The following is a 25,383-nucleotide window of genomic DNA, read 5'->3' as shown; positions in this document are numbered from 1 at the left end:
AATTTGCATATCATTGATTCTTGGATTATTAACCATTCTTTTCCTTTGTGGGTATCATTTTAATCAATTGACTGCAAAATAATCAAGTCTAAACTCTTTAGATCTATGGGAAACCTGTAATGGTTAAATATTTGTATTTCTGAATTTGTGTGTGTTTTAGTTTCAGATGCCCTGCCAGTGGTAACTCGTAGCCCATCTACCAGTACTACTAGTACTGCTGCTGTTTCCTCCACCACTGTTGGTGCAGCTAAGCAAGAACTTCACTCTACTTCATCTGCAACAAACATCCTGGAAAATATAAACTGCACCGAACCCCCAAAGCCTGAACTTGATGGTCTTCCTTCAGACCAGTTTGCAAAAGGACAGGACACTGTTGCCATAGAAGGTTTTACAGATGAGGAGAACACAGAAAGTGGAGGAGAAGGCCAATATAGAGAGCGTGATGAATTTGTGGTAAAGATAGAAGACATAGAGACATTTAAGGTGATGTTACTGTTTACTGGTATGAAAATCTTAATTTAGTGCCTGTGGTAGATATCATGGTGACTTCAAGGCATGCTGCTCTCCTTTATAGAAAGTTATTATAAGTATTTAATAAGACAGAGTTTTTTTAAATGTCTCATTATCCACCCTAGGCTGTCCTTAATTAAACATGTTATGTAGCCCAGGCTAGGCTGCCCTCCAACTCCGGATCTTCCTGCCTTAGCTTCCCAAATGCTGAGATTACAGGCATGTACCATCATGCTCAGCCAATTTCTGATATTTGGTTAATTGACTGATTGAGCCAGTACTAGGGCTTGAACTAAGGGGCTTGACATTTTTGCTAGGCTTTTTCAATCACAACTGGCCTTCTACCAATTGAGTCCTACTTCCAGTTCAGCATTTTGCTGGTTAATTAGGGGTGATTTTGCAGACTTTTCTGCCTTGAACCAGGTCTCAGCTTCCTCAGTAACTAGAATTGTAGGTATGAGCCACCAGCACCTAGCTGTCATTATTTAGGAAAAGGAAACTGGAAGATAATTTTAACTCTTGATTTTATGTATTTCTGAGTAGTTATTTGTATTTGATACTTTAGCTGCATTGATTTTAGAATTTTTTTTTCCCCCCAAGCTTCTATTAGAGGAGTTTTAGCTCTTTCTATAGTTTAAATTTAAAGAGGCTGAGCAATGGTTCAAGCTCATAATCCTAGTTACTTAGGAGAATGGAAATCACAGGATTGCACTTTGAAGCCAGCCCAGGCCAAAAATAAATGCACAAGATTCTTCTCCACCAATGTCTAGGTATTGTGATTTGGACCTGTCATCTCATCAATGCAGGGAAGGTAAGCATAAATAGGAGACTCTCAGGCCAGGCCATCTTTGTGGTTAAGCAAGATATAATGAACATAGCCGGGTGCTGGTAGCTCACACCTGTAATCCTAGCAATTCAGAAGGCTAAGATCTGAGGATCACAGTTCAAACCAGCCCCAGAAGGAAAGTCTGTGAGACTTTTATCTCCAGTTAACCACTAGAAAACCTGAAGAGGCCCTAGAGTCCTAGCCTTGAGTTGAAGAGCTGAGGGACAGCATCCAGGCTCAGAGTTCAAGAACCACAACAGAGAAAAAAGAAAAAGAAAAAAAGACTGATCAACACAAAAAGTGGAACTGGCAGAGTAGCTCCAGTGGTAGAGCGCCTGCCTAGCATGCATGAGTCCCTGAGTTTAACACTCCCCCAAAACAAATTTAATAAAAATATCAGAAGTATAACTTAACAATGTAATTCGGCTTTGTTGAAGATAATATATTCTCAGATTTTTTATTTTTGAATTTTTATTGTTATTATAAAGATGATATACAAAGGGGTTATAGTTACAAGAGCCAGGTAAAAAGTACAATGTCACCTTTTGGACAGTGTCACCCTTTTGCTTGCTGTCTCCCATTTTTTCCTTTTCATTCCCACCTATAACTTACATAGTTCATGTTCAACATAGTGTCCTGTGAGTACCATTGCTGCATTTGTCACCCTTTATCCCTCCATTTCTGTGTCTCCCCTTTTACTCCCAAAGACATATAAATGAACAAACGGAAGAAAAAGAAAGAAAACAAAAGCAGCAAAAAAGAAAAAAACTCTTTTTTTCATTTCCTGGAGATCATTTCATAAATATTATTTTATATGATCAGATACACATAGGCATTGTGCCTTTCTGTTCCTCTACTAAGAGTACCCTCCTTTGGTCTCACTGTGTATGAATGCCTACTATATTTTCAGTTTTGGTTTTGTTTTGTCAGTTGTAGGGCTTGAACTCAGGGCCTGGATTCTGTTCCTGAGTGTTCTTTTTTTTTTTTTTTTTTTTTTTTTAATTGTGAAAATACCATGCAAAGGAGTTACAATTACATGGGCAAGATAATGTGTACATTTCTTACGAAGCATTGTTGCCTCTTCCTTTGTTTCCCCTTCCTAACCCTTCCCATCTCCCCCTTCCCACCCTCCTGAGTGTTCTTGCTCAAGGCTAGTGCTCTACCACTTTGAGCTACAGCTCCACTTCTGGTTTACACCTTTTTTTTGGGGGGGGGGGGGGGTCGGGTCATGGGGCCTGAACTCTGGGCCTGGGCGCTGTCCCTCAGCTCTTCAGCTCAAGGCTAGTGCTCTACCACTTGAGCCACAGCACCACTTCCGGCTTTTTTCTTTTTACTTATGTGGTGCTAAGGAATTGAACCCAGGGCCTCATGCATGCAAGGCAAGCACTCTACCACTGAGCCACCTTCCCAGCCCTGGTTTACACTCTTAAAAGTTGTATAAATAATATATGACAAAGGAGAAGACTTTCCAATAGTTTTAGTCATACTATAGGACTTAGAACTTGGTATTATGCAAGAAATATGCAGAGACTGAATAAACCTAACTAGCTTATAAAGAATTATTGGGACAGGTGCCAGTGGCTCACGCCTGTAATCCTAGCTACTCAGGAGGCTGAGATCTGAGAGGATTCGGTTCAAAGCCAGCCCGGGCAGGAAAGTCTGTGAGACTCTTATCTCCAATAAACCACTAGAAAACCAGATATGGCGCTGTGGCTCAAGTGGTAGAGCGCTTGCCTTGAGCTGAAGAGCACAGGGACAGCACCCAAGCCCAGAGTTCAAGCCCCACGACCAACCAAAAAAAAAAATTATTGGTATGAGAGGGGGATATATACCTCAGTGGTAGAGCACTTAAATAGCTTGTGAGATTTGAGCTTGATCTCCAAGACTACAGTGGGGTGTGAGAGGAAATTATATATATGTGTGTGTGTGCACACGCGCGCACACACACACACACACACACACACACATACACACACACACGTATTGCAGAAAACTGAACCAGCTAGGTTTGTCTTTAAAATTGCAGCTTTAAGGAAGTAGTTCTGTGGCTCAAGTGGTAGAGTGCTAGCCTTAAGCAAAAGAGGCTCAAGGACAGTGCCAGGCCCTGAATTCACACCCTAGGACTGGCAAAAAATAAAATTAAATTTTAAAAATGTATACAATATTATTTTTTTAAGTTATATATGTAAGATAGATATTCAATAAGTATAAAATATGTTAATACTTTTTATAAATATAATTAATTTTACTTATTACAGGAAGCTTTAAAGATAGGAAAAGAACCTCCAGCTATTTGGAAAGTACAAAAAGCTTTATTGCAGAAATTTGTTCCCGAAATTCGAGATGGTCAAAGAGAATTTGCTGCTACAAATAGTGTACGTAAAATTTTTTTTTTTGCTTTGGTGATACTGTGGTTTGAACTGAGGGCCTTTGCTTGTTAGGCACCAATCGAGTTGTGTCCACAGCCCCAAAATGCTTGTTTTAATTATCCTTTCTGTTTTCTCACTGAACCTGGGGAAAATAAAGAACTATTTGGATTTTAATACATTTTGTACTGAATGTTTATGACTTAAAATAGCATAAATTTGACAGAAAGTATGTGATGCTGATAATGTGATGTAACAGCAAATAAATCCCACTATGTAAAATGTAAATGACTTCATATTGTTGCTTAACTACATATACATATACATGAAAGGGACTACTGTTAGTCTCAAAATTATAGATGGACTTAGATGCTTTCATATTAGTTATTCTAACAAATGCCCTGGTATATCAGAAGACTGATAATCTTTTATTTTTATATAGCTGTTTAGTAGCTTTATGTTAGAATCTGCTAGGTAACACTACTTTGTTTTTTCTGTTTATGTGGTGCTGAGGAATCGAACCCAGGGCCTCTTGCATGCAAGGCAAGTGGTAGAGTGCTTGCCTTGCATGCATGAGACCCTAAGTTGGATTCCTCAGTACCATATAAGCAGAAAAAGCCAGAAGTGGCACTGTGGCTCAAGTAGTAGGGCGCTAGTCTTGAGCTGAAAAGTTCAGGGACAGTACCAGGTCCAGAGCTCAGGCTACATACCTGACAAAAAAAAAAAAAAAAGAACATAGAGGGCTGGGAATGTGACTCAGTGGTAGAGTTCTTGCCTAGCATGCACAAAGTCCTGGGTTTGATTCTTCAGCACCACATAAACAGAAAAGGGCATGGTGCTGGGGCTCACATGGTAAGGTGCTAGCCTTAAGCAAAAAGAAGCTCAGGGACAGTGCTCAGGCCCTGAGTTCAAGCCCCAGGACTGACAAAGAAAAAACAAACCCAAGTATGAACATAGAGGACTGAAGATATAGCTCAGTGATAGAACATCTGCTTATCATCTGCAAGGCTCTGGGTGTGGTTCCCAGCACTTCAATAATTATGTATATAACTATTGATTATATAACACATAACTCCAATAATTATGTAATTCATGATGTTTCTTTCCTTAGTACCTTGGATATTTTGGAGATGCAAAGACTAAATACAAAAGGATATATGTGAAGTTCATTGAAAATGCAAACAAAAAAGAATATGTCAGAGTATGTTCTAAAAAGCCAAGAAGTAAGCCTTCACAAACTATCAGGTATTTGTTTTGTTTTAATATAATTCTATTACTATTAAGGTGTTGTACAGAGGGATCACCATGTCACAATTCAGATAGTGTATTTCCCTTTTGGACAGTGTCACCCTTTTCTTTGCATTCCTTCAGTTTCCCCCTCCTGTCCCTGCCCACAAGTTGTATAGTTCATTTTCCACATAGTCCATATTGAATGCCATGATTGTTCACCCTCCCTCCATTCCTTTCTGTGCCTCCCCTTTGCATATTAGTTTTTTTATATAATTTATAGGCATATTTCAATGTCATTGTACAAAAGAATATATCTACTGAATAGATTGATTTGTTTGTATTATGAACAAATGAACTTGTAAAGCTCATGGCTATCTGTTATGGGAAAAATAATTTAGAGAGAAATGATTTGAGTCTACTTTTTTGTGATAGAGAAGACAAACTTTTCTGAAGCCCTTTTTTTCTACCTATAAAGTGAAAACAGTAAGAGTATGTCAAGTTTACAATAAGAATTTTTTTTATTATCATTAAGTAGTTGCACAAAGAGGTTATAATCCCATAAGAAATGTTGACTATGGTGCTTTTAATCGGTGTCATCCCTCCCCATCATTCTTTTCATTATTCCTCGTGTTTTCAAATATTATGTATGTGTACATTTTTCAAAAGTACACTAAGATATATAAATATATTGTGTACAGAAGAGAAAAAATAAGCTCTTATTTTTACAGAACTCTAAAAATTGGAGTAGTGAGTTGGGCACTGAAGGCTCATGCCTATAATCCTAGCTACTCAGGAGGCTGAGATCTGAGGATGGAGGTTCAGGGCCAATCTGGGTAGGAAGTCCCTGAGACTCTACAGTTAGCCACCAGAAAACCAGACCTGACACTGTGACTCAAATGGTAGATAGAGTATTAATCTTGAGCAAAAGAACTCAGACAGCCAGGCGCTGGTGGCTCACACCTATAATCCTAGCTACTCAGGAGGCTGAGATCTGAGGATCTGGGTTCAAAGCCAACCTGGGCAGGAAAGTCCTGGAGACTCTTATCTCCAATAAACCACTCAGAAAACCACAAGTGGTGCTGTGGCTCAAGTGGTAGAACGCCTTGAACTGAAGAGCTGAGGGACAGCTCCTAGGCCCACTACTGACTTTAAAAACAAGAAAGAAAGAGTGACCTAATTTAATTTAAAGTTATCGCATTAGCTCACCCCTCCTCCCTCCATTCATGTGCCCTCCTCCCTTTTCCTAGTCCCAAAAATATGTTTCTACATCCTGGCATTCATTTTGATAAACAGTACATTTGTTGCTCAGAAGAGTTACACCTTTGAAATCCTGCCTTATGTAATCCTTTAGATTACCTTATGAAATCCTTTAGGGCAGTGTGTGTGTGTGTGTGTGTGTGTGTGCGCGCGCGCGCGCGCGCGCATGGACGCGTGCGTATGCATGCATGCATGTGCTAGCGTGTGCCAATCCTGTGGTTTGAATTCTGCCTGGGTGCTGTTTCTGAGTTTTTTTGCTCTAGGCTAGCTCTCATACTACTTCTAGCTGTTTTTGGCAGTTAACTGGAAATAAGAGTCTCACAGACTATCCTTCCTGGGCTTGCTTTGAACTACAGTCCTCAGATCTCAGCCTCCTTAGTAGCTAGACTTACAAGTGTCTGCCACCTAGCTAGAGATAATTTTTTATTAAAAAAACATAAAACCATGAAACCCATGTATTACTAGAAAAGTGTATAGTTGCCTTTGATTGTATGAGCCTGGGTTGTTGTAGCATAAATCTGGGAAGATAACCGATCTGACTCTGTGATGAGAATATTTTCAGTCTTCTGCCACTCAGGTCTAATATAATTAAGATTCCCATGAATTGGAATTTCTCACATAGTTTTTGTTTTTTGTTTTTTTGGGTTTTTTTTGGTCCGGTCGTGGGGCCTGAACTCTGGGCCTGGGCGCTGTCCCTCAGCTCTTCAGCTCAAGGCTAATGTTCTACCACTTGAGCCACAGCACCACTTCCGGCTTTTTTTCTTTTTGCTTATGTGGTACTGAGGAATTGAACCCAGGGCCTCATGCATGCAAGGCAAGCACTCTACCACTGAGCCACCTTCCCAGCCCCCTCTCACATAGTTTTTGATGATGGAATTTAACCATTTAAATTTCTAGACCCAGCATAGAACAAATCTTTTGAGACTCTCATTAAGATGTATTTGGATTTGCATGTTAATACTACCAGAGCTTGTAAGTTTCTGTCAGCCACAGCTAGATTTGTTTGTCAACAGTTTTTCATGCAGGACTTCCAAAAGCCTCTGATAAGCTTCTTATTTTCTGGAAAATGAGTCCAGAAAGAAAGGAAAAGTGAAGACAGAAATGGGAATTGAACTGTTATCCTGTTAATAACTGAACATTGATTGCCAGTAGTTAAAGGATGTATTTTGAGAAAACTTTATGGGAATCACTATTGAAATTAAGTAGGATTTGGGCTTATTTTGAGAGTGTTGGTTAGGATATTTAAATAATAATCTCCATGGTTATGTTTTTTTCTAATTTGTTTTAATTTAAATTTAATTTAAATCTTACAAGATTTAAATGTCTTAATTAAATTTGCTTGTAACATTGCAGAACTGTTCAGGCCAAGCCATGTAATAGCAATAAAACTTCGGATCCTCCAACATCAAAAATGACTACAACTTCAAAAGCCCCTTCCATGAAACCCAAAGTTAAACAGCTAAAAATAAAAGCTGAGCCACCACCAAAGAAACGGAAGAAATGGAAAGAAGAGTTCTCATCCTCGCAATCTGACTCGTCTCCTGAGGTCCATTCTAGCAGCAGTGATGACGGGGGTGAGTTTTCCCTGAAACCAACACCTCTGACAGGCTGCGTGAATGGAGATGGTCAATGGTGGTGCCAGTTCAGAATTGATTCGTTTTTCCGCTGGATTTCTCTCTTAGAAGTTGTACTATGCTTTTGTGAAAACAGCACATCTACTGAGGAATAGTTGGGCCATAAAATCATCCTTGTAAAATAGGAAAATCAGGATTTACCTTTTTGAATTATATCATCAGTAATGTGAAGTACCTCCTATGGCTAGAAAAGGGTTAGACAAGATGACTACTAAGAATTCTCGAGTTCTAAACTTGTGAGTAGTGTTTATGCCAAAATAAAAGAGCTACAACCCTAGAAAGTAGCTATTTCAAAGTATAATTAATACAGTTAAGGTGTATAATAATGTATACTCTGATCTAAGATACATACTACTGTCTGCTACCAACCATGAACCCATGACTAAGTTAGACAACCCCATTTTTAATAAAATGAGGTAGAAATAGATCAGCAATTAATCAAAACTTTTTGAAAGTGCTATTTCACTCTTAAAAATTATTAAGAACAGGAAGAGTACTTTATCTGTAGAGCCTGAAGAGTACTTTATCTGTTTATATTTACTGTATTAGAAATTAAAACAGATAATTGCATAAGGCAAGAATATATAACATGCAATCCATCAGCTATCAAGGTTTGGTGTGTGATACATGCAAGAAATTTCAAGCCATTCAGCACAGGACAGAGATTGCAAACTGGCCTGCAGACAAAATCTGAATATTGGCCACTTACTGTAAATAATTTTGTTGGGACGTGGCTCTGCAAATACTGTTTGGAAATTGGCACATTTCCATAGTTAATTTCTCACTATAGTGGCAAATTTGAGTAGTTGCTACAAGGCAGTGTGACCTGACAAACCCTAAAATATTTTACCATACTGTTCTTCACAGAAAATACTCACTATTGTTCTTCTAAAGTATAAATTGAAGGTACAAATAAAAGATGAAGGGATGATGGAAGGCCATGAATGTGACTACAGCTGAAAAGGTTGGGATTCCTTTCAGCAACAGAGAGTCCTTGGAGTAGCCACATGGTGAAATTTGAATTTTAATTTTAAGAGAGAGTTGCAGGTATAAATAGGATCATTCAGTGGCAACAGAGGTGAAGGATGTGGGGCAGATTTGAGTAATCTTGATGAAGTTTAAATATTAATTAATTGTGGAAGAAGTAGTTGTAGTTGATACCAAGGATGGTTGATGAATTCCACCTATCACTGCTTGAGAGATGATGTTAGAGATTAGAAATAGAGCTATAATAAATAAGCTTCAGTGCTGAAGTCTGTCTTGAATGTAATTTTAGAAAAACTATTTGTATTTTTGTTTTTCTCTTTTAAGTAGTTATCCAAATGAGTTTCGATTCAATATATCAGTTTATGGGTACAGTGCCATCCTGATCAATATTATCTTCCCATCTCTCCCAGCCCCATTAAAAAGCTATTTGTGGCCGAGTGCAGGTGGTTCATGCCTGAGGATCACGGTTCAAAGCTAGCCGGGACAGGAAAGTCCATGAGACTCTTATCTCCAATAAACCACTTGAAAACCAGAAGTGGCGCTGTGTTCAAGCCCATGACCAACAAAAAAAACAAAAAAAGCTATTTGTGAAAGGTTATTTACAAGTATACACATAAAAATTCATAAGGAATCTCAGTGATTTGCATAAAGGCATTTATGTGATTTTTTTCTAGTTAGCAGTCCTGTCTACTTACTAGAATAGAGGAGTTTGGGTTCTGAATTTGTAATTATGGCTTTTTTTTTTTTCTTACCAGTCCTGGCACCTGAACTCTGGGCCTGGGCACTGTCTCTGAACTTTTTTCTTTTTTTTTTTTTTTTTTTTGGGGGGGGGGGCGGGGGGTCCGGTCGTGGGGTCTGAACTCTGGACCTGGGCGCTGTCCCTCAGCTCTTCAGCTCAAGGCTAGCGCTCTACCACTTGAGCCACAGAGCCACTTCCGGCTTTTTTCTTTTTGCTTATGTGGTGCTGAGGAATCGAACCCAGGGCCTCATTTATGCAAGGCAAGCGTTCTACCACTGAGCCATCTTCCCAGCCCCTGAACTTTTTTTTTCTTAAGGCTAGCACTCTACTATTTCTGTCACTGCCACTTCCAGCTTTTTTGAGTAGTTTATTGGAGATAAGAGTCTCATGGACTTTCCTGCCGGGGCTGGCTTCAAACCTCAAGTAGATGTGGTTACAGGCATGAGTCACCAGCACCAGGCTTTACATAATTTCTTCAAAAGACAAGCTAAAATTTCCTTGCATTGATAAAATAAGTGGCCACTAGGTGTCGCTAGTATTTAAACACACTTTTTTTTTTTTTTTGGGTCTGGTTGTGGGGCCTGAACTCTGGGCCTGGGTGCTGTCCCTCAGCTCTTCAGCTCAAGGCTAGCACTCTACCACTTGAGCCACAGCGCCGCTTTCCGCCTTTTTTCTTTTTTGCTTATGGTGCTGAGGAATCGAACCCAGGGCCTCAGGCTTGCAAGGCAAGCGCTCTACCACTGAGCCACCTTCCCAGCCCCTAAACACACATTCTTAGTGGAATTTTTGTGGGGTTTTTTGGTGCTACTACTGGGGCTTGAACTCTGCCAGGCTCCCTGAGCCTCTTGGCTCAAGGTATAACACTCTACCACTTGATCTCCACTCCTCGCTGTCTCTCTCTCTCTCTCTCTCTCTCTTTCTCTCTCTCTCTTTCTCTGTGTCTCTGTGTCTGGCTCTGTGTATGTGTGTGTGTTTAATTGGAGATCACAGACTTTCTGTCCATGCTGGCTTCTTCAGATTTTTAGCCACTTGAGTAGCTCATTCTAGCTATTAGGATCCTACAGGTGTGAGCCACTGGCACCTGGCTTTCTTAATACTTTAAAGAAGTCATATATCTGTAATAGTAAAAAAAAATTTTGTCCGTCGTGGGGCTTGAACTCTGGGCCTGGGCACTGTCCCTGAGCTCTTCAGCTCAAGGGGAGTGCTGTACCACTTGAGCCACAGAACCACTTTCCAGTTTTCTGGTAGTTAATTGATGATAAGAGGCTCATAGAGCTATTTGTGGCCGAGCGCAGGTGGCTCATGCCTGAGGATCGCGGTTCAAAGCCAGCCCGGGCAGGAAAGAGAGTCTCATAGACTTTCCTTCCCCAGGCTGGCTTTGAATCACAATCCTTAGATCTCAGCCTCTTGAGTAGCTAGGATTACAAGCATGAGCCACCAGCGCCTGGTTATAATAGTAGATTTATATGATGTTGACTTTCAAATTTCTTGTGTTCTTGTGTGTGTTTTTTGTTTCGTCCCTGAGCTCTTCAGCTCAAGGCTAGCACTCTGCCACTTGAGCCACAGCACCACTTCCAGCTTTACCTGTATATGTGGTATATGTGGTACCGAGAAATCGAACCCAGGGCTTCATACATACTAGGCAAGCACTCTACCACAAAGCCACATTCCCAGGCCTGACTTTCAAACTTCTTTCAGGACAACTGTAGTCTCCAAAAGTATTGAGGGTTCTAGATACTGTATGTGGGTGAAATCTGTGAATTCTTAATGTCATTTAACAACTTTTTATTATTATAAATGGTTAAAAGGTTTCATGGTGATATTTCCAATTTTACTTTACATAATTTTTGAAAAATAACATCACCAAACAGAAACATTTATTGAGATGAATGTCTTTTTTTTTTTTCTTTTTTTTTGGTCGGTCGTGGGGCTTGAACTGTGGGCCTGGGAGCTGTCCCTCAGCTCTTCAGCTCAAGGCGAGCACTCTACCACTTGAGCTACAGCGCCACTTCCGGTTTTCTGGTGGTTTGGAGATAGGAGTCTCACGGTCTCTCCTGCCCGGGCTGGCTTTGAACTGCGATCCTCAGATCTCAGCCTCCTGAGTAGCTAGGATTACAGGCGTGAGCCACCAGCGCCGGCTTTTTTTTTTTTTTTCTTTCGGTTGTGGGGCTTGAACTTTGAACTCTGGGTCTGGGCACTGTCCCTCAGCTCTTCAGCTCAAGGCAAGCGCTTACCACTTGAGCCACAGCGCCACTTCCAATTTTCTGGTGGTTTATTGGACTTTTCTGCCCAGGCTGGCTTTGAACCATGATCCTCAGATCTCCACTTCCTAAGTAGTTAGGATTATAGGCGTGAGCCACCAGTGCCTGGCCTGAATGTCATTTTCACATGTACTCCATCTTTAATTTGTTGTGACATGTGTTTGGTTAAAGTATATAAAGAAAACATAGCATTTCATAGCAATGAAGTTGGGAAGGTAAAGAGTATGTATGTTAAAATCTCCTGGCTTGTTTGCCCTCAAAACATATCTTTCTGTTGTCATTGTTTGATTGTGGGGGCCTGAACTTAGGGCCTGCGCATTGTCCCTTTTTTGCTCAAGGCTAGTGCTCTTCCACTTAGAGCCACAGCTCCACTTAAAATTTTCTGGTAGTTAATTGGACATAAGAATTTCACAGGGCTGGGAAGGTGGCTCAGTGGTAGAGCACTTGCCTTGCATGCATGAGGCCCTGGGTTCGATTCCTCAGCACCACATAAGCAAAAAGAAAAAAAACGCCGGAAGTGGTGCTGTGGCTCAAGTGGTAGAGCGCTAGCCTTGAGCTGAAGAGCTGAGGGACAGCACCCAGGCCCAGAGTTCAGGCCCCACGACCGGACCCAAAAAAAAAAAAAAAGAATTTCACAGACTGGGGCTGGGGGTTTAGCCCAGCGGAACGGCACCCACCTGGCACACGCAAGGCCCTGGGTTCGATCCTCAGCCCGGGGGGGGGGGGGGGGGGGCGGGGACTACAAAGAATTTCACAGACTTGGCTGCACAGTCTGCCTCTGAACCATGATCCTCAGATCTCAGCCTCCTGAGTAGCTAGGAGTATAGGTGTGAGCCGCCAGCACCCCGCTGAATGTATCTTTTATTCATGTGTGAATGTCATGTCAATGAATGTCATAGCATTCATTGATCATGTGGTAAATTAATTATTGACATCTTATAAAAATTCATTTCATTTATTTTCATATTTAAACATAATGCTTGATATTTGCCATTTTAATCATTTTCAAGTTTAAGTATATAATACACTATATGATTACATTTGCAATGTAGTATAGTCATCACCAGTACCTGTTTCCAAAATTTAATCACAGTAGCAAGTGCGTAAACATTAATTAATAACCTTTACCCTCCTATTCTCCTAGTTGTGTAACCACTTTTATTTTATATGAATTTGCCCTGTGTATGTTGAATATATGTCCTTTTGTGTTGAGTTTCGTTGACTTAGCGTGTTTTCAAAGTTTATATTGTAGCTTGTAGCAGAACTTAACACCTTTTATGAGTAACATTCTATAGCATGTTTATATTATACCACAGCCACATTTTTTTAGTTGTTTTGGTATTTTGAAACAGGGTCAAGTTTTCCTTGAACTTTGATCTTTCTACCTCTTCTGTTTTATAAATGTTAGGATTCCAAAGTTAAACAAAATTTAAATCTGCTGTAGATCAGAATTTTAAGTATGGGAATTAAAAAGGGAGGGAGATGGCTACATGGACCCATAGTTTAAGGTTTCTTTACTATCTACAAATAGAGAAGCAATCAAAACTACAGTGGCATGAACTAGCAATAGTTTTCTGTGGTCTGGGTTTATTCAGATGCTAGACTGGTATTAGACCTCAGAAATCACCTAGGAAACTTTTTAAAAGTACAATATTCAAACTTTAACACTACTCTTCCATTACCACCACCACCATAGATTCTGTTTTAGTAAGTCTAGCAGTCTGGCTTTTGTTTGCTTTTTTCAAAGCTTTTTCATGACTCATACACAAACCAGCTTGTAAGAGTCTCTCTCACCTGGGTGTTCTGAGGAAGCCTTGAATTGGAAGGAATTTCATTGAAAGTTTCTATCTGCCTTTAGGCTTCTAGTATAAAGAAAGTTAAAGTTGTTAGGAAAATTTTAATATTTCATCTCTTCTCCATCCTAGAATTTGATCCTCCAGCTCCCTTTGTCACTCGGTTTTTGAACACAAGAGCAATGAAGGAAACTTTTAAGAGTTACATGGAATTGCTTGTTAGCATTGCTCTGGATCCTGACACGATGCAAGCCTTAGAGAAGAGCAATGGTACAGTCTGCTGACTAGTATTTCTTGGTGCTGTGCTTTCAGACTTTTTTGAAAATTTCTTGCCTGCTAGCTATGTGTTTTTATATGTTATAGTTTGTGGAGTACACAACTCTGAGTTATACCCATGTCTTAATTCTGGAAATGGCTATAGCTTATCATGTATTGTCTGAATATTATAACAGCTTTATATTAAATGTATTTTTGTTGCTTACTAATTATATTTACTTTCTCTCAATTCTAGAATTATTTCATCCTGCTGGGAAGGTGGCTCAGTGGTAGAACACTTGCCTTGCATGCCTGAGACCCTGGGTTCGATTCCTCAGCACCACATAAGCAAAAAGAAAAAAGCCGGAAGTGGCGCTGTGGCTCAAGTGGTAGAGCGCTAGCCTTGAGCTGAAGAGCTGAGGGACAGCACCCAGGCCCAGAGTTCAGGCCCCACAACCAGACCCCCCCCCCCAAAAAAAAAAAGAATTATTTCATCCTCATTAGTATTTTACTGTCTGTTTTAACATGGAAAGACTGTATGACAGTATGTTTTCCAATAAGTGTAAAGTTGAGGCTGATAATACTTGTATAGATTAAAATTGTGTCTTTACTAAAGTTTGCAGAGAAATTATTTTCTAATCAGTTGGTATTAAACCAATCTAAAAGACTGAGAGTGTATCTCAGTGGTAGAGCAATTAATTCACATACTTGGGGCTCTGAACAGTAAATTGGTTATATGGCTTAATATTCTTTTTACTATAAAAAGCCGGAAGTGGCGCTGTGGCTCAAGTGGTAGTGTGCTAGCCTTGAGAGAAAGAGCTGAGGGACAGCGCTCAGGCCCAGAGTTCAGGCCCCATGACCAGACCCAAAAAAACAAACAAAAAATAATATTCTTTTTGCTATTAGTAATGTGTGTGTGTGTGTGTGTGTTTGGGTGGCGCTGGGGAGCGAGCTCAGGGCCACACGCTTGCTCGGTAGGCGTCCTTCCCCTTGCGCCATTCCTCCAACCTCTAGTGATTTTTTAACTCATCTTCCCACATCAGCAATTTTGCTACCAAAAGTTTTTTCTAAACCAAAATTCCTTGCATCATAAAATGAATGTTGTTTTATTGGCCATTCTGAGTAGGCATATTTCAAAATTGTCTCTGATCTGTTGAAGTTCAAAGAGGTAATAAAAAGTTTCAAGTAGAATCTGTCTCACATTTATTCTCCCCTTTTTTAAATTTTTTAAAATTTTTGTTGATTCTGGGGTTTGAACTCTGGACCTGGGTGCTTTCCCTCAGCTTTTCAGCCCAACCAGTACTCTACCAGTTGAGTTACAGAACCATTTCAGTTTTCTGGTGGTTAATTGGAGAGAAATGTCACATGGACATTCCTGCCTGGGCTGGTTTGAACTGTGATCCTCAGATTTCAGCCTCCTGAGTTGCTAGGATTACAGGCGTGAGCCACCAGTGCCCGGCTTTATTCTCCCTTTTCTAAAACAACTATTGTGACTCTTTTTTTTTCCCCTTTGGTGAGTCCTAGAGATTGAACTCAGGGCCTGCGTACTGTCCCCGAGCCTTTCTGTGCTCAAGGTTAGCACTCTGCCGCTTGAGCCACAGCGCCACTTCTGGCTTTTTCTGTTGATGTGGTACTAAGGAATTGAACCCAGGGCTTTCTGCATGCTAGGCAAGCACTCTTCCACTAAGCCACATTCCCTGCCTGTGACTCATTTTTTGACATTGGGGTTTTGGGGATTTTCTTGGGGATGAGGGATGGGGTTTGAACTCAAGAACTTCACAGTTACTAGGCAGGCATTCTACTTACTGTTAAGCTACGCCTCTAGCCTTTCTTTTTCTCTGTATTCCATTGTTTTTATTAAATATAGCCCTTATTTTTGTGCTGGTTATTTTAGGATAGTTTTAATTCCTGCTTGGATGCACACCTAGACTAAAGTTTATTGTAACTGGAATGAGAGATGTGTACCACTAAATCCAGCTTCTTTCATTGAAATGGAATTTCATAGACTTTTCTGTCCAGGCTGATGTGGAAATATATCCTTCCCCTACTTTTTCTTTGTGTCTAACGACAATGAACTAAGAATATCTTGGGGATATATCTAGGGATGTAGGTCAATGTTTGACTCCTATGTATGAGGTCCTACATTTAATCTCCAACACTGCCCCCAAAATATATCTTCTCTTGGTCATAGAATTTTCAAGAATATATAATGTTAGACAAGTTTGTAGTTTTATAATACTATTATTATTCATATGATAAATGAGGCATTGTTATCTACTGGTTCTTTGGGGGGGTTTTGGTGTTTGTTTGTTTGGTCGGTCATGGGGCCTGAACTCTGAGCCTGGGCGCTGTCCCTCAGCTCTTCAGCTCAAAGCTAGCGCTCTACCACTTGAGCCACAGCACCACTTCCATTTTTTTCTGCTTATGTGGTGCTGAGGAATCGAACCCAGGGCTTCATGCATGCAAGGCAAGCGCTCTACCACTGGGCCACCTTCCTAGCCCCTCCAGTGGTTCTTCTTTGATGAAAAACCAAATATACTTAGTTAATTCAGTACAATCTAAAACTCAAGACTTGCAAAGTACATCCCATCATACTAAATAGTCCTTTGCTCACATAGTACCATAAAACCTAGTTGGATTTTTAATAAATATTTATGTTGCTAGTTTATCCATTAAAATAAATTTTATGTTATTTCAGATGAACTACTTTTACCTCATATGAAAAAGATCGATGGCATGCTAAATGACAACCGAAAAAGACTTCTTTTGAATCTTCATTTGGATCAATCATTTAAGGTATTTGATTTGTTCGTGAAATTTAGTAAGTCTTTCTTAAATGTAATAGGAAGGAAAGCTTAGGAAAGTTATCTCACTTTTACAAAATTACAACTTTATGTTGACTTGTTTTTTCTTCATTATGAGTCCCTTTTGTTTTTTTTTAATGTTTCTCATTTCCTTTTCTATGTTGAAATTCACTTTATAGGTGTTTGTAATTTAACAAAATCCTTCTAATGGATTTCTAAATGTTTTCCAAAAGCAATTCCTTTAAACTACTACATTCAGATCTCAATTTTCTTTTAAAATCTTATTTTCATATTTTGCTATAATTAAAATTTTCCTTTTTAAACATAATTTATTTTCTTGATGAAATTTGATTTTCATATAATGATGATACATAATTATTTCAAGTTCAAAAGGTAATCTAAACTCAAAGTTTATCATTGAGATAGTTAAAATACTTTTAAATTTTTGTATATACACTATAGCATAATCACATCTAGATTTGACTACCTATTTATGAAACTTTATGTTGATGGCAAATAATATACAATTGTGCAGCTTTGTCACATCTCTATGAACTCTATATGAAAGTGACTACTGATTTAATTGTACACAGTTGAACCTTGAGTCTCTCTGATTGAGTTCACAGTTAAATGACACTACACTGTACTAGTAGTTACGTATTTTTCACTGCCATGCATTTGTTGTACATGATAAAGAGCCTAGTACTAAGTACTAAATATTACAGCCGGACCTAGTGGCACCCATCAGTAATTCTAGCATTCAGGACATTGAGGAAGAAAGAAAGAAAGTGGGACTAACTTGACCTACATAGTGAGGACTTCTCAAAAAGAAAAAAGTTGGGTGCTGGTGGCTCATGCCTGTAATCCTAGCTACTCAGGAGGCTGAGATCTGAGGATCGCGGTTCAAAGCCCGCCCGAGCAGGAAAGTCCATGAGACTCTTATCTCCAATAAACCACTAGAAAACTGGAAGTAGTGCTATAGCTCAAGTGGTAGAGTGCTAGCCTTGAGCTGAAGATAAGCTTACTATTTGCTCAGGCTAGCCTGAAATTGACAACCATCCTGAATTCTGAGATTATAAGTATGAAAACACACATGGTGGTACTGTGGCTTTGAGTTCAAACCCCAGAACTGTAACCACTACCACCAAAAAGCCCCAGATTTGTAGGAACATATTTTTAGTAGTAGGTTAAAAAAATAGTTCTTGGAAGTGGCGTTGTAGCTCAAGTGGTAGAGCGCTCGCCTTGAGTTGAAGAGCTGAGGGACAACGCCCAGGCCCAGAGTTCAAGCCCCACGACCGACAAAAAAAAAAAAAAAATAGTTCTTCACCTTGAAATAATCAGCACCATTTTTCCTGGTAATCTTTGTCCTTTTTGGATCAATTCTGCAGCCTTCGGAATTGAACATACTTCGCATCTTTAGGTTCTTATGGTCAATGAGCACAAAGTTTAAGTTTACTCATTTCTGCTGACCTAGTGCCTCTGATTTCCAAATTTAGAATCCATTTTTAGTCTCAAATTTTCCAACAGGACACATGTTTTAAATACAAAGCATCAGAATAAATAATGAGATACAAAATGATTTGAAAAGGGAACACAGCTAGAAATAGATGGCCAACTTAATATAGTAGGAAGTGGCAAATAACATTTAGTTTCCTAGAGTACTTCAACCCAAGGAAGTTTTTTGTTTCCTTTTTTGTAGATCTGGCTGGTCTCAAACCTGTGATCCTCTTGCCTTACTTTTTTCTTTTTCTTTTTCTTTTTCTTTTTTTTTGTTTTTGTTGTTGTGGTCATGGGGCCTGAACTCCTAGGTGCTGTCCCTCAGCTCTTCAGCTCAAGGCAAGCACTCTACCACTTGAGCCACAGCGCCACTTCCAGCTTTTTCTACTTATGTGGTCCTGAGGAATCAAAACCAGGGCCTCATGCATGCAAGGCAAGCAATCTTTACCACTGAGCCACCTTCCCAGCCCCTAAAGAGAGTATTTCTTAGCTGGGTGTTGGTGGCTCACATCTATCATCCTAGCTACTCAGGAGGCTGAGATCTGAGGATTAGGGTTCAAAGCCAGCCCGGGCAGAAAAGTCCATGAGACTCTTACTTCCAATAAACCACTCAGAAAACCAGAATTGGCACTGTGGCTCGAGTGGTAGAGTGCTGGCCTTGAGCTGAAGAGCTGAAGCACAGCACCCAGGCCCTGAGTTCAAGCCCCACAATTGATTAAAAAAAAAAGTATTTCTTTTTGGAGTTGTTTTCAAGATTTACCATTTTCAGAACCACAATACCAGTAAGTAGAAACTGAGTTTATAATGCAGTGGCCTTGAAGGTTACAACAGTTGATAATTGAGTTTATCAATCATAGATTACATTTGAATCATAAGTTTAAGTGGGAATATTTTAACTTTTATTGTCAAAATAAAAATTGATGATGTAGCCGGGTGCCAGTGACCCATGCCTATAATCCTAGCTACTCAGGAGGCTGAGATCTGAGGATTGAGGTTCAAAGCCAGCCTGGGCAGGAAAGTCCATGAAACTCTTACTTCCAATAAACCACCAGAAAACCGGAAGTGGCGCTGTAGCTCTAGTGATCTAGCCTTGAGCTGAAGAGCTGAGGGACAGTGCTCAGGCCCAGAATTCAGCCCCACGACCAACCAAAAAAAAAAAAAAAAAATTGATGTAGCTCAATCTAACTTGTTTAAAATTATAACTAAGTAGTCTAGTTTTACTACAAGTATCATTTGGTTACTGTTTGGAACTTTTTTTTTTTTTTTGCCAGTCCTGAAGCTTAAACTTTGGGCCTGGGCAGTGTCCCCAAGCTCCTTTTGCTTGAACCTAGTGCTCTACCACTTGAACCACTTCTGGCTTTTTCTGTGATCTAATTGGAGATGAGAGTCTCAGTCATTCCTGAGTAGCTAGGATTATAAGTGTGAACCACTGGTGCCTGTCTTTGCTTGAAACTTTTCATTGTCAGGATGACCTGCTAAGTTGGTAAGGGCATACTTGTATCAATGGCTTTTTTTTTTTCTTTTTTTGGTCAGTCATGCGGATTGAACTCTGGTACTATACCTCAGCTCTTCAGCTCAAGGCTAGCTCTCTACCACTTGAGCCATGGCCCTACTTCCAGTTTTCTGGTGATTTATTGGCGATAAGGGTCTCATGGGCTTTCTTGCCCAGACTGGCTTTGAACCATGATCCTCAGATCTCAGCCTCCTGAGTAGCTAGGGTTACAGGCATGAGCCGCCAGCGTCCGGCACATCAATGGCTTTTAAGGAACAGAATAGAATTCGTTCTGGCATGTGTCTACCAGCTACCATGTCTTTGTGGGTGAGAAGATTCACCAAGCTGTTTTTAGGACCTTAACTTAGAGGTACATTTTGTGCAGTGAAAAGAAGTGAGAGAAGTAGTGAGGGCAGAGAAACATTGGTATCTTGTCGTCTTAGTCTGAGGGCAGATGACTTCTTTACAGTAGATGTGGCCGTTTCAGGGCATTAAAACACTGTTTTTTGTTTTTTGTTTTTGTCGGTCGTGGGGCTTGAACTCTGGGCACTGTCCCCCAGCTCTTCAGCACAAGGCTAGTGCTCTATCACTTGAGCCACAGCGCCACTTCTGACTTTTTCTGCTTATGTGGTGCTGAGGAAACAAACTCAGGGCAAGTGAGGCAAGCACTCTACCACTGAGCCACCTTCCCAGCCCTTAACCACCGTTTAAGTGACTGAATTTTGAAGAAACCTGTATGGTCCTATATCCCCTACATGCCAGAAAGCCATTACTGGGACAAACTGAAATTATTTCATTGCAGGGTACTGTTGCTTAAAAACAGGTCTCATTGTTTGCCTTGGTTCAAGAAATAGGGAAATAGATCCTATATCTAATGGGAGAAGGTGCAAAGAATTTGTAACGATGTCTACACTGTGTTCTGTGTATTTTTTTTTTTTTTTTTTGTCAGTCATGGGGCTTGAACTCTGGGCCTGGGCGCTGTCCCTCAGCTCTTCAGCTCAAGGCCAGCGCTCTACCACTTGAGCTACAGCGTCACTTCCGGTTTTCTAGTGGTTTATTGGAGATAGGAGTCTCACGGTCTCTCCTGCCCGGGCTGGCTTTGAACCGCGATCCTCAGATCTCAGCCTCCTGAGTAGCTAGGATTACAGGCGTGAGCGACCAGCGCCCGGCCTTGTGTATATTTATTAGATCACATCAGTTTCCTTTGTGTGTGTTTGTGTGTGTTTGAATTTGGGAAGATGGAACTATAATTCTAATGTCAGTTAATATGCTTTATTGTTTTAAAGACTGCTTTGGAAAGTTTTCCTGAACTAACAATAATTACTCGAGACTCTAAAGCAAAAACTGGAGGATCAGCTATTTCTAAAATCAAAATGAATGGCAAAGCTTATAATAAGAAAACTCTAAGAACTTCCAAAACAACTGCTAAATCTGCTCAAGTAAGTATATATTGTTTAATGAAAGTATAACTTTTCCAGTTGTTATAATACAGTTCCTGTCTAAACTACTCAAACATGAAAATATTTTCATTGTGTTGTTATTAAGTATGAAAGCTTTTTATATGGAATAATTATTTCTGGCCTGCTGAACAGGGACTCAGTTTTGTTTGATGTTTTTCTCCTATCCCCACATTAATACCTAGTAGGTAATAAAAATATATATAAGTATATAGATTTCTTAAAATAATAAAAAAAGAATCATTCCATTACTATTTGTATAGTTTTAATTTTTAATTGGCAAATAAAATTATATTAGTCATGTATAGCCTGTTTTTATAAATATGTACAAATAGTGAACTACTAACTTATTCATGACCTGTTTGTAGCTTTTTCTTTGGATACATGTGCATGCAGGTGATTATATAAACATTCCTTAAGATTGAATACTGACTTTCTTTCTGGAAATCACTAAATTAGTATTTGTTCACATATAGTAAATTGTTATAGACCTCAGCATTCTGTCAGCATAACAGCTGTACATCAGTAATATATTTTAGAACTTGACTTCTGGATATCCTCTGCCTCCTTTAGGCATGTGCTATTGCTCCCAATCACTTCACCTTAATAAAATCTAGCTCTTGCCTGAGTAAATTAAAAAATGTATTTTGTAGAAACACGTTAAAAAATGCCTAGATATATGTGTCTAGCTGAGCAAGGTAGTGCCAGTACTTGGGGCAGTCAAGAGCATCACAATGTGAGACCAGCACAAAAGTAAATAAAAATAGCTGGGTGCTATTGGCTCACGCCTGTAATCCTAGTTCCTTAGGAGGCTGAGTTCTGAGGGTCATGGTTCAAAGCCAGCCCAGGCAAAAAAAGACTGAGATTCTTATTTCCAGTTAATTACCCCAAAATTGGAAGTGAGCTTTGACTCAAAGTGGTAAAGAAAGCACTAGCATTGAGCACAAAAACTTAAGGACATCGCCCCACCCAGAGTTCAAGCTGCATGACCAACAGAAAAATTGTGTGTGTGTGTGTGTGTGTTCCAAACTTTTTTTGGGGGGGGGGGGCTGAACTCTGGGCCTGGGCGCTGTCCCTCAGCTCTTCAGCTCAAGGCTAGTACTCTACCACTTGAGCCACAGCACCACTTCCAGCTTTTTTCTTTTTGCTTATGTGGTGCTGAGGAATCGAACCCAGAGACTCATGCATGCAAGGCAAGCGCTTTACCACTGAGCCACTTTCCCAGCCCTGTATTTCAAACTCTTAGTAAACTTTTGTGTATATTAATATACCCTGATACCTAACTCTGTAAAGCATTTTCATGATTTTTGTGACTTCTGACCAGATATTTTCCTAAGATATTCTTAGCTCAAATGTCCCATGAAAATATCCATAAACATTTTTTTTTCTTTTTACAGGAGTTTGCTGTTGATCCAGAGAAAATACAGTTGTATTCTCTGTATCATTCACTCCATCATTATAAATATCATGTGTATCTGATATGTAAGAATGAGGTAATTTCATTTACTTAAAAAAGAAATGGCTTTTTTCTTTAATATTGAAGATAGTCTAGCAATAGTATTTATGAAACCTTTAGAAAGAATTCTAAAATGTGTGTATTTTGCTTTATCTTTCTGTAAGTAATTAGTACATTATTTTGAGTTTCTGAGCAGTGATTTGGCTCAGATTTTTCAAAGCCTTACTACTACCTCTTGAGCTCTAACTAGTGATGTTTTATCTTTCTAGAACTTGATTTATATTGCCATAATAAATCTCTCATTGTCTTATTTCTAAAAATGGCCTCATCCTACTTATTTGCAGAGGTCAATTTTTAATTATAATTTTTAAGTATGACAAACATAAGTGTTAATTTCATTATCAGTGGTTAAGTTTAGCCCAAACCTATTTGAGATGTATTAGACATTAGTATAAAATGGATTTTCATAAATGTAATCTCATTCTAGCAAAGGAGAGGCAAAGATGGTAATGCAAACTGTTGATATTTACTCTGAGATGCAGAATTGACATCAGTATTGTCATTTGGTTTTTAACACAAATAGAAGAAATTAAGAAAGTTTGAGTCACTGTTCAAACCTTCTATGCCACCATAAATCCAATGATAATAAGGGCAGACTTCAACAGGTCAATTTTTTTTTTATTTTAGATTTCTTCTGTGCAGAAAAAAAATGAAGACTTAGGACAGGAGGAAATTGTTCAACTTTGTATGAAAAATGCAAAATGGGTGGAGGACCTATTTGAAAAATTTGGAGAACTTCTAAACCATGTACAGCAGAAATGTTCCTAACATTTCCACAAACACCCCACCATTTTTATAGCACTAATGAAATGGCGGAGGGAGTCATCACAGATAGTCATCAAACAGCGGTGCAGGCATGACAGCTTCCATCAGGGAACTTTCACCGGGACTTCTGCTAAAGACAGTGGTGCTGCCACAGATGTCAGTCCTTAGACATCACCTTAATCCCACCACATTTTTATCCTAATGAATGGTTTTTATTTTGTTAAACCATTGGGTAACTGAGTTTTGTTTTTTACAAATGATGAAGCATGCACTAAATATAACTTTTATTGCCAGAGAAATGACACTTAATTTGATTTTTTTACCCTCCCTAACTGATTAAATGTCAGAATGAGAGAGATGGCAGAGTCACCTCCGCTTGAGCCACAAAACCGAAAGTATTGTACATTGTGTAAACAGATCTGGTAGGACATGACATCCTTGTGTGAGAATATCATCAATTTAAAATATAAAATTCAGAAACTGCATTCTGCTTTATGGACTCTTTAACATGTTCAGGAAACTGGATGTGGAATTGGTGCAATTCTATGACTGCTTTTTGTGTCAAATTATATTGTGATGAAAAACAGTGACATACTATTTTCCCTATCACAAAGAAAAGTATTTTCGTTTATACTGTGTCTTTTCCTTTGGAAGATTTTCAGCTGTACATTTTATTTTACTAATAGTTGTATTTTTCACAAGGAAAATGCTGTGGTTATAATTATGCCTCTATATCTGTACTGTACTTCATCGTTTTCAGTAAATCCTATTTAGTCATATGTCAAATATCTATCGTGAATTCTATCTTGAGGTAATCATTTTTGTTCATAAAGGTTTGTTCCAGTGTTACTCACAATGTGCACTCAGTGCTAGAATTAGTTTAGCTTTATAAATGGGGCTGTGTTAAACACTGCAGCAGTTTTCTTAATTCATTTCCATAAATTTTTTACTAAATTAGCACTTGATATAAACTGATTTGTCAAAGTAAAAATCTGCATGATACATGTTGAAACATGAAACTAGTAATCAGATAATATGCAGTGCTACGAACAGCTTCCCTAACTTAGAACTGGAAATGGAATTCTCCGTTTGGTGCCTTTTAACCTTTATACACACTATCGTAGCTTTCTTAAGTTTAATAGCTAATGTTCCAAGCAGTTTAGCTGAGACAGTGAATATACTGGTTCAACAAGACCTTATATTTCATTTACATTTGCCAAACAGGATGCCTTATTTGTTTATGGAAAAGATTTACTAGTGTCATTCTAAATTATCTCCTGTTTTAGAAGTCAAAGAAATTGTAGTCATCATACTTTTGTTTGTTTTACCACCATTTAGTGCCTTAAATCCTGTCAAGAAACAGCGTTACTGTTCAGTGCCCAAGTAAGACATGCTTATGTGGATATTTCTAGTATCTTAATATTGAGTTAGCAGGCCAACGAGTGGTCAAATAATTGAATAATATGCCACTTGACTTGGGAATAAAACATTGTAGCATTGGGTAAAAATGAATATTTGAATTAAGCTTACATATTTATTTCTGAAGGTTATTTTATTGAAAGCAATAATTCTTAGTGCTTGTACCGGCCATTAAACAAAGTACTCAATAAGGAAGTTTCTTAATGGTTCAAATGTTCCACTTCTTAAAGTTCTTTTTTAACTTATTTTGTAAAACGAAAGTAACATTAGATTTACTTTGCCTAACTCATATGAAAGATGCAGAGAATATGCACAGTGGAAGAATCATAAAATTAATTTTACATATGGAGAAGAGCAGGAAGCAGCCATATTTCTTTCTTGTTAGACTTGGCTTCCAAAGTGCAGAATAGGAAGCTACATTTCCCAATAGTGTGGTAGATCTTCCCATTACTTCCCTGGCTTACCTTGAAGAATAGATGGTTTTAAGTATTTTTAAAACTCATCATGCATTTGAGTAACTTGAAGTAGATGACCAAACTTTAAGCCCATGGACAACAAAGATGTTTCCTTAAATT

The 25,383-nt window shown here is 39.0% G+C and overlaps 1 protein-coding gene across 1 annotated transcript in view; it reads left to right on the top strand.

The window, feature by feature from the left end:
• The window catches only part of Qser1 (glutamine and serine rich 1), a 68,878-nt gene extending 44,246 nt beyond the window's left edge, over window positions 1-24,632 (top strand). The window contains exons 5-13 of the mRNA XM_042691373.1: window positions 161-483; window positions 3,595-3,711; window positions 4,814-4,947; window positions 7,543-7,763; window positions 13,736-13,873; window positions 16,557-16,654; window positions 20,938-21,090; window positions 22,506-22,601; window positions 23,252-24,632. Coding sequence (XP_042547307.1) covers window positions 161-483; window positions 3,595-3,711; window positions 4,814-4,947; window positions 7,543-7,763; window positions 13,736-13,873; window positions 16,557-16,654; window positions 20,938-21,090; window positions 22,506-22,601; window positions 23,252-23,392 — 1,421 coding nt within the window. The 3' untranslated portion in view covers window positions 23,393-24,632. The remainder of the gene's footprint in view (window positions 1-160; window positions 484-3,594; window positions 3,712-4,813; window positions 4,948-7,542; window positions 7,764-13,735; window positions 13,874-16,556; window positions 16,655-20,937; window positions 21,091-22,505; window positions 22,602-23,251) is intronic.
• The last annotated feature ends 751 nt before the right edge of the window (window positions 24,633-25,383 follow it).

The sequence above is a fragment of the Dipodomys spectabilis genome, unplaced genomic scaffold, assembly GCF_019054845.1.
Source record: "Dipodomys spectabilis isolate Male_0828 unplaced genomic scaffold, ASM1905484v1 ptg000145l, whole genome shotgun sequence".
Lineage (NCBI taxonomy): Eukaryota > Metazoa > Chordata > Mammalia > Rodentia > Heteromyidae > Dipodomys > Dipodomys spectabilis.
Note: the sequence above shows the minus strand (reverse complement) of the source record. Positions and strands in the feature narration are given on the sequence as shown.